The sequence below is a fragment of the Grammomys surdaster genome, unplaced genomic scaffold (assembly GCF_004785775.1).
Source record: "Grammomys surdaster isolate TR1022 unplaced genomic scaffold, NIH_TR_1.0 126076, whole genome shotgun sequence".
Classification (NCBI taxonomy): Eukaryota; Metazoa; Chordata; class Mammalia; order Rodentia; family Muridae; genus Grammomys; species Grammomys surdaster.
In genome coordinates this window covers 6956901-6966900 of record NW_021620885.1, presented here as the reverse complement: position 1 = coordinate 6966900, position 10000 = coordinate 6956901, and the positions used below count along the sequence as shown (strand labels likewise).

The window sequence follows — 10000 nt, the reverse complement described above, 5'->3', positions numbered from 1 at the left end:
TCCAGACTGCACCTCACAGATCACGATCCTCTCTGTTCAGAACTGTTTGGAGTTATTACTCCTCAGAAATAAAGAAAATGTATGATTCCAGATTGTGAGCAACATTAGCACTTGGCTTTGAAGACTAGTAAAGAGTAAATAATAATAAAGCATAATTGGAGATTTTCCTGAATTTCAGGAGTAGGTTCTTAATACTAGATCGACTTTAAGGTATTTGTGAAAATGTCAATTATAAGATAAGAATACAAGCTGTTAAAAAGAATAGGGTAACCTAACATCTTACAGTGGAAACTTAATAAGATGCCCTTTCATAAAAAGGAGGAATGCATTAGAACTTTTGGGTAATATATTTTGCTCTTTCTTTTTAACCTGCGGCATCTTTTACTTATGTAGATGTTATTTTTTACTTCTTAGATTATAATTAAAGCTTCAGGTTGAAGTGTGTTTCCTTTTTGTATGTTGCCTAAGCTTAAAGTCCACATTTAAAAGCATTTTCAGAATACCTATGTGTAGACAGAATATGGACAGAATTAAAAGTATAAGGGAAGTCAAAGAAAATCTTGAGACTTTGAAGTGATAGATAACGAGACAAGACTCCCAAAGGTGGTGAGGGATGTGGAATTTCTTTGTCACCATCGCTCACAGATAGTCTTAGATGAGGGTTCCCATAGCATTTGTAAAAATATTATTACAAATTTATGTTACTTTGCAGAGTTTGTAAGATGATTTACTTAATTTTCCTCTTAATATTTCATTCAGATATTCTGGGATGAATCATTACATTTCATATTAAGTTTCTTGTGAGACGTAACAAATGTAGCAGAAGGCAAAGTATTCTGCTCAGGTGCGCTCAGTCCTGACCTCCTGTTTGGTCAGAGAAGGAAGTCGAGCATCTGATATAAACAAGGAGACACTCCTCCTTGTTCACAGGTCCATTGCAGTCAAAAGCAGGAGTCACTAATTTACAAATATCTGCTGTGCACTGCTTTACTCCTAGGCACGTTCTTGTATAATAGGATGCACTAGAAAAGACAAAGAAGAGTCATAGCCTCTTGAAGCTTAAGTGCTGGATACTCGTTGACCAAACTGGCACCGTTTGTGAGAGCTGGAATGTTACAGTGTCTTCTTCATGTGGATTCTTGAAGAGATGCTTGCTTTTGTGAAATGTCTGAAGAGAACATGTTGTTCTTCTCTTGTTCCCAGAAAAAGCATACTAATATTGCAGAGAAGGTATTCTGTGTATCCCAGCTCTAAAGTTCTGTTTTCTTTAATGCTCTGTGCCTCTGGGAAAGTTTGTTTCTCATTAAAAGAATTCTCTCTTGGCACATGTGATTGGACAATGTCTTATTGAATCTCCTAATTTAAGAGGCAGAACTGGGGAATTCAAGGACTCAGGAATTAATATTTCAACACTCTGAGATAGACTGGTAGCTAATCAGGAAAAAAATGAAAAGCAGAAATCCATTTCTGACTGTGGTAACAATAATTTTTTAACATCTCTACTTTTCAAGGTTTCTTGTTCCCTCTAGGTTACTTTCTTGATACTATCTTCTGCTTTTGACAGATTGATTTACCCAACAAATACTTTCTTAATGAGAGATTTTTATATGTTGATTCAAATCAAATCATATTTGTTTTTTATTATTCCATGAAACTATTAAATAGCTATTGCTTTCAAGGGCAGATTTCTGTGGTTTTGGTTTCTCCGTCAAGCAATTTGGATGTCAACAGCATGTATGGAAGAGTAAGCATTTCAATAAAGTCTTGAAATGGTGAGCTCAACTCTCCTGTGGGAGGACAAAATCAACATGTCTGTAACTGTGTCCCTTTTCCATTCTGAAGACGATTTTCTCATATGTTAAGATTTATAGCTCCCCTTTCCAATGGCTCTGTCTACTGAATAATCCATAAGTGCCACACAGCTGCTGACAAGCCACAAATGAATGTCATTGTTGTTTCACAGACTGCTGGTGCATCGTCAAGTAATTTATCCCTCTAGACAGCACTTCCTTTGCATCACATTGTTGGTTGTAAAAATCCAAATGAAGGACAAATATTTCCATAAATATAACAAAACTCTCACACCAAAATGCCCTATATCCTTAAGGTAGCGGCATCTATGCAGCATTGCTGGGGGGATATAACTTTGGTTGCCTATTTTCCAGCTTCAGAACTTTTTAGGAAATTAAGGATTGGGTTTTGTTGTATAAGTACTACATTTATTTTTCAGAAAATACATTGTGACACATGTAAATTAGCATTATCATATCTTTGAAATATTATTAGGTTATCAAAATAGTTTTGTAGAAATTGTTCATTTGCCTGCTGCCTGCTTTCCTAATGTCTATATTCTCTTCATGACTCCAGAGCTCTGCAATGGTGCACTATACTGAGTTGTTTCTTTGGCCTCAATCCTGCTTCCACTTCCTGTGTGCCGGATTTCCGGTGCGCCCTACTATGCTCAGCTCATATTAGTTTATACTCCAAATCTGGAGTTACTATTCTGAAGGAATAGTTCTTTTTATTTCATGTTTTGAGAATTTCATATGAGTATATATTTATACAATATCCCCTCTTCCTCTCTTCTATCCAACTTTCTCCCATTCCTCTGACTCCCTCTCAAATTCATGGCCACTTATTCTTTAACATATACACAAGTATAAATTTATAAATGCAATCTGCTGGCTTCATTCATTTAATGCTGTTCGGATGTATATGTGTTTAGGTCTAACTATTTGGAGTTGTATTACCTATCAGGGCGTTTGTCCCTGTAGAAGTCTGATTTTTCCTCTCTCAGCAGCTATTAATTGCCTGTAGTTCTCCATCCTTCACTCGGGGGGAGGGAGGCTCTGTGAGATTTCCCCCATCCACAGTGATATATTAATCCCTAATATCATATTTTAAGGAGTAGGTCTTAAAATGATAAGAAATTATTTTAGTAATTTCAGATTCTTTAATACATGCCAACTACCCGTATTCTGTAGTGTCTAGGGGTCTAGTTAAGAGTTTGCTAAGACATTTGTGCCTTGCTGTAATTCTAAAATCCTTACCAGCTACTGGTCTTGGCTTTTTACTAAGACACCTGGGGCTGTCCTCAGGATTTCCATCATCACCTCGGAAAACCCATGCTGTTGAATGGAAATTCTCTGTGTAGAATCCTTTTTCTTCAATATCAACTCGAAAGCCAAAATCCACAGAATGAGCATCATCTGAGGTGACTGAAGAACAGAAAAGGTGAGAAATTAAGTTATACACTGACAGGAAAGAAGAGCCAGTGCTCTGGTGGCCATGGAGAGAAATCACCCAGATATGCAGAGGTGAGGTCCCTAGGAATGAAGAGCATTATCTGTAAACAGAAAGAAGGATCTGAGTTTGCTGTGTATTTTTCTTGGAAATAATTCATATATTCTTAAAATATAATCAAAACAAATATTCCCCAGGCCTATAGAGAGAACTCAACAGTTAGAAGTGCTTGCTGCTCATCCCAAGGTCTAAGTTCATTTCTAAGCACCTACAGTAGTGGCTCAAAACTGCTTGTAACTTTAGCTCCTGGGAATCTGTAACCATCTGACTTCAACCACTGCACTGATATGCATACAACCATACCAACAAACACCACACACACACACACACACACACACACACACACACACACACACACAAATAAAACAAATCTTCAAAAAAGAAAAGCACACCAAAATACAAAATATTGCTTCTGGGCTGTAGGAGTCTGTGCACTGGACACATTACTGCAAATATATTAGTTAAAGATAAATGTTTACTTTTGAGAAACAATACTTTACTATTTAGAGGTCAAGTTGAAACCAGGGTAGACTAGGAATTAACTTTCAGAATTCATTTTAAAACATCAAGTTCAAGGAAAAGAATTATCAGATACAAAATTTTGTTGCTCTTTTTGTGCTTGAAGAAGGCACTGCAAATGTATTTCTAGAAATCTCACCCTGGGCTTATATAAAGAGAAGTGGATAGTAAGGGATGTGTGAAGTTTCATCTATTTGTCCTTCCCTATGCAGAGGAGTGTCCTGACGGTGTGAGCACTGTTTTTAAAAGAAATGAGCTTGTCTTTCCACATTTCCTTCTGTGCTTCTTTGTGCCCTGGTTAGAAAATTCAAACCTGAGGAAAATTCAACTCCATCTCTTTCAGTCAACTATGCAGGCATAGTTGAAAAAACAAAACAAAACAAACCAAGCTTAGCCAAACTTTATTTTCAAGAAAACTACATAATTTATTTGCATTTTAAAAATAGTACTAGGAATGCGGGGCTTAAAGAACACAACAATTCGTTCTGTTCTGCAAAACAGGGAAGTATGGGCAGACCTCCCAGTGTCCTGATCTCCTGTCTCATTTCCTGAGATTGTAGGTATGTGCTTCAGCAATGCTTCTTAAAGCACAATAGAGCATCTTACCTCCCTGTCTGTTTCTCCTCATATACTGTAATGGTTCCCATGCCTTTCTTAGGAAGTCTTTGGGAGAAATGTCTTATTTCCTCCTTACCTGACCTAGCAAGGCAGAGGTCTACTGTAGGTCAATTATAGAAAACACTCCATACCCTCCACCCAGCCCCACCAAAGCCCTCTCTGTTTTCTCTGGAGAATCACTCTTAATGGTTCTTGATCATTTCCACATTCGGTTTCTTAGTACCAGACTGAAGAGAATAATTATTAGTCATTGTTCCTGACACATAGATAAATGAACAATAGATTTCCAACTTTCACATTTGCTTAAATTATGTGAGACTTCAATAGACATTTGATGGCTTGGGTGGTTTCAGGCACATCCATTCACTCACTGAATTGATTTGAAATAAATGCTCTTCTCCTATAAAGCGGGTGCAATTAATTTTATGAACATTGGGGCTACAATGATGGGTAAGACATTGTAGTGCAGTATGAGAGTTCCGAGGAAGAGGGTGGGGCAGCTAGCTGTAAAGAGGCGTGTCTAATGGAAGTGTATCTCCACAATCCATTCTGAGAATCAGGTGGGGAAGAGGAGGGGATACAAAGGGAGGAGTGAAGCATTTCTATTATAAAAATTATAAAATGACGAACTTAACACCTTTTGAATGTCAGCCTAACACCAAAATTATTAGAATACCACATCTGCTTGGTTTGAGAAGTTACTGTCTGTCTGTACAAATAATGTTCAGGATATATATATGTACATATATATATATGTATATATATATACATATATATATGTATATATATATGTGTGTGTGTGTGTGTGTATGTGTGTGTGTATTCCTAACAGAATTTTGCTTTCATATAGCCCCTATCTCCAGATACCATGTAATGTCTATACAAACACTCTAAAGTCCCCCAAATCTGAAATCTTCTGCGGATACTTCCCTATGTCATGCTAATTGAGTAGATATATTGTTATGTTTGAATGGAAAGAGAGATGACATAGGACAATAATATACAGTTATACATCTGGAATAGAAATGATTTGAGCTTTATGAGACATGGTGCTTACTAGATTAAAATTATAAAAAGTTTAGGGCAGAATAATATAAATAGTATAAATCAGAATATGATGCCTGCTTCCACATAGCATATTTCAAAACACTTTAAATTTTTTTAAAAGTTTCACTTTTTAGATAAGTCTGTTTGTGACATTTGATTAAGATAGGAAAAGTAAACCAAAATTACACAATCATTTCTTAATGTGCCTTTCTGAACTTTGAGGCTAAATAAAAGCTTTTGTTTTTGTTTTGTTTATCTATAATAGGAACTTTCTAAAGTTTTAGATTTATTTATTATATTCTGTACTTTAAAAATTAAAAATTCAGTTATTTAAAAAATGTTTGTTGTTGTAGCTCACACAGATTTCTGGGACAATTTCCCTTTGACAATAAATACCTGCATTGGATACGCAGTCATCTCCTTGTTGTGTGAGGGTCTGAGGGCAGGTCTTTATATGGATCATTGTTTTTATCAATATGTATGAGGCTGTTCAAACAGCTCACTTATTTACAAACAGATGTGATTCTGTGGATGAGTAGCTCTCTATTCATTCAGTTAGCAGAACAGAGCTAATGAGCATACTCTTACATAAGCTGAGACATAAAATTTGTGTTAAAACCCAATGAAGCAGCAAGCCACACACCTGCTGGAAATTTATAGCTGCTCGAGGTCTCAACAGCTGCTCCACATTGAACCTTGATCTAAGCAGGCGAGCCTGAATAACTCTTTGTCAGATAAAGTTTGTTACCAAATTAGGTTTGCTAGATTAAACACTCAATAAAGGAGCATTCCAAACATGAGCTTTTAAATGTTTTGATATTATTGAAATGCATTTTAAGTAAAAAATACAGATGCTCTTTTACTTTTCATTTTTAGTTTTGGCCTTACTACTAATAATAACAGCAACAAAAACAAAAGTAATGATAAATATAGTTTTTAAAAAGAACCATGGCATGCACTAGTTAGCTCTGGTATGTACCTTAGGTATTCTTATACTTCGTTCATTCTATTGTATCATTTGAAGAAAATGGAGAGGTGGTATGCAAAGAAGCAAAGCTCCAGAAGACCAGGGTTTTATTTGAGTTCAACAGATTCAGTAATTGCTGTTTTGTGTAGGAGCATGAATCCCAGTTAGATTGTCTGAAATTGAAACTAAGACTAATTCTATATAGCCGACTGATTTGGATTATGTCACTTATCATCTGCAGGAGGCCCTGATAAGCAAGATGAGGTTAGAAGTACAGTCACATAACTCATAATTCTACTGGGAATCATGTCAACAAGAAAATGTATCGTGAGTGGTTTAGAATAGAACCACCTGACTTCAAGTAGGGTCACCACAACCCTTAGTTCTTACTATTTAAAACTTTTAGATAGATATGATTTTAGTTTATTTTAGATAGGCATAGTTTATTTTATGTGTATGGGTGGGTTTTTTGCATGTATGTTTGCACACCGTGGGCATGTCTGGTACCCACAGAGGTCAGAAGAGGGTAGCGAATGCCAGTGGAGTTTCAGATGGTTGTGAAACTTCTTGTGGGTCCTGGGAACTAAACCTGGATTCCTTGTGATAACTTTTATCCTCTCTGCTGCCCTCAGTCTGCTTAGCTGTTATTAGGAATTAGAACTAGTTCCCTTGCTTTCCTCCCTCCCTCCATCTCTTCCTCCTTCCCTCTCTCCCTCTTCTCTCCCTCCTTCATTTTCTTTGTTTCTTTTCCCCTCTCTCTTTCTTTCTGTTGTTTCTTCCTCAGTGGTAACTAATATTTGCAAAGTACAGTTCCATAGTACTTCTGTTACCTGAATGAAGTATAGGAGATACTAAGAGCTATACTCACATGATTAAACTCAAATTCCTGCTACATCTGTTTGTGATCCAGGAGCCATTTATGATTATAAAATTCAGAGCCCCATTTTTCAGTCCCTTCCCACTGCCATTACTAGCCTTCAAGTTATTTACCTAGTATATCTTAGTCAGCATTCCCCACAGTCAGATGGATTGATCAACTGTGTCAACACACATAAACATGTCACTCTTAATGTCTTTTCCAGTTATTACGTAGGAAGTCAGAGATGAGTGAGATTAGCAGAGAGAAAATGCCAGAGGTAACGGCGCTCAATAAAACCGTCAGGTTTTAAGTCATATATTAGTAGCATATCCTGACTCTATTAATGAGAAAAAAATTCAAACTACACATTAAACAATACTAACCCAAGCAGCTCTGAGTGAATTATAGCTGTACTGAAGTTTCTCAAGAAATGTAACACATGCCTTCACTGAGCTTGTGGCTTGGATAAGCTGAAAGAGAAGTGGCAGACACTTGTTCTTGTGTCTAACATGAATCAAATTGTTAGGATAGGTTTTAATTTAAAACAAAATTTACTCCAGAGAGAACAAAATCATTGTTTAATTAAAAGTATATTTGGGCACTACATTTGAATTTACACTAGCATTACTGCTGATCTTGTGTTATTTCGAGTGGACTATTGGTATATATTTTAAATAACTTTCCAAATTTGAAAAAAAAATAATCCCTGATTTTGCTGTGCTTGACAGTTCTCCTTGCACAAATATTGCCACCACAGCCTGTATCAAGCTAACAATCTGCTATCGCTGAGCTGCAGTGTAGAGAACCTACACAGCTGGATTTGTGAGCAGCTATGAGCTGGTCCGGTACACATATGATTGTTTCTTATTTCAAGAAGTTCAAAGTAGACATGAATGTCTAAGACCAGTGGTAGGGAAGGATTGTCATTACAATGAATGAAATAGATACTTATTAGGAGTCCATGTTACTGAAGAACCCGGTGAGTGAGGAAGAACCAGACCCATCTCTATGACATTTGAAGGGCAGCAAAATTCCTATGAGGCTTGTATGATAGATGCTATTGCATAGATGGTTGATTACTGAGAAGTGTTACATATCATATAAAGCAAGAAGAAAGAACTTTAAATATTTTCACCATAAAGAATTCATACATTCTTGAGGAAAGTATAGAGAGAGACAACTGGAATAGGTAGGCATTTAGGGGGCAATACTGAAATCTAGTGTGGTGGAAATTTCCTGGAACCTATGCAGGTGACTATAGTGAGAGTTTCTAGTAACTAAGGGTATGGAGCCTGAACTTTCCAGCTTCTGTAACCAGGCTAGGCTCCCAGGGGTAGCACTGGGACATCAACCCAGCCACAAAATCTATGGCCCACAACCTGCCCTGCCTGCACTTGGGCCCTGGCACTTCAGAGCTTGTAGCAGGGGCCAACCAATGACTATCTAACTTAAGGTCCAAGCCACAAGAGGGAACTCATGCCTCACATTGCCTGGATGGCCAGAATCCAGAAGCTGGATGGCTCTGAGACCTAGGACAGAACCAAAAAGGACTTTAAAAAAGTCAATGAAATAATTCCTAATGATATTCTACTATACTTGAAGGATCAGTACATATTACAATCATTGGTAGAGAGGCTTCCTTCAGAAGCCAATGGGTTTAGATACGGAGAGCACATTTAAAATGTTAGGCAGAGCTTAGGAAACCCCACAGAAAAGGGTGAGGAAAGATTGTAGGAGCCAGAGGAGTAGAAGACACCAGGAGAACATGGCTCACAGAATCAACTATACAGAGCTCATGGGGGCTCACAGAGACTGAAGAGGTAACCATGGAGCTTACATGGGTCTGTTCTAGGCCCTCTGAATACATGCCATGTTGTTTAGCTTGTTGTTTTTCATTAGACTCCTAACAGTGGGAATGGGGGTGTCTCTGACACTTTTGCCTGCTCTTGCGATTCTCTTCCTTCTACTGGGTTGCCTCATCCAGTCTTGATAGGAGAGTTTATGCCTAGTCTTCTTGCATCTTGTTATGCTGTGTTCACGGACATTCCTGGAAAGCCTGCTCTTTTCTGAAGAGAAATGAAGGAGCAATGGATCAGGAGGAGGAGACAGAGGGACTAGAAGAAGGGGAGGCAGGGAGACTGCCATCTTGATGTATTGTAGAAGAGAAGAATAAATTTAAAATGTATCACCATATATATTGAAACATCACACAGTATTTATAAAGTTGTATGCCTTTTATGTCTAGTTTAGATTACATTTAATTGAAAAATTCTCTTGTGCAGTAGATGCTTTATTATATGTAAGTTACTATGTGTAATTTTTTTTTTTTTTGGTTTTTCGAGACAGGGTTTCTCTGTGTAGCCCTGGCTTTCCTGGAACTCACTCTGTAGACCAGGCTAGCCTCTTGAACTCAGAAATCCGCCTAGCTCTGCCTCCCAAATGCTAGGATTAAAGGCATGTGCCACCACTGCCCGGCTATGTGTAAATTTTTGATTCCTCTTTTCACAATTATAAGAAACTTGTTCATCTCTCAGCTCTTTTGTGTTTAGTTTACAAAGATGAATAAGTGGTAGTTACTGTCTTGGTGGACTGATGGATTATACAGGTTGTAGCTACAAACTGCAGCTGAATATTCCTGATACACACACACACACACACACACACACACACACACACACACACACACA

The 10000-nt window shown here is 37.5% G+C and overlaps 1 protein-coding gene across 1 annotated transcript in view; it reads right to left on the bottom strand.

Moving 5' to 3' along the window:
- The window catches only part of LOC114611047, a 124762-nt gene that overhangs the window by 83413 nt on the left and 31349 nt on the right, over positions 1 to 10000 (bottom strand). Inside the window, exon 5 of the mRNA XM_028755708.1 lies at positions 3051 to 3218. Coding sequence (XP_028611541.1) covers positions 3051 to 3218 — 168 coding nt within the window. The remainder of the gene's footprint in view (positions 1 to 3050; positions 3219 to 10000) is intronic.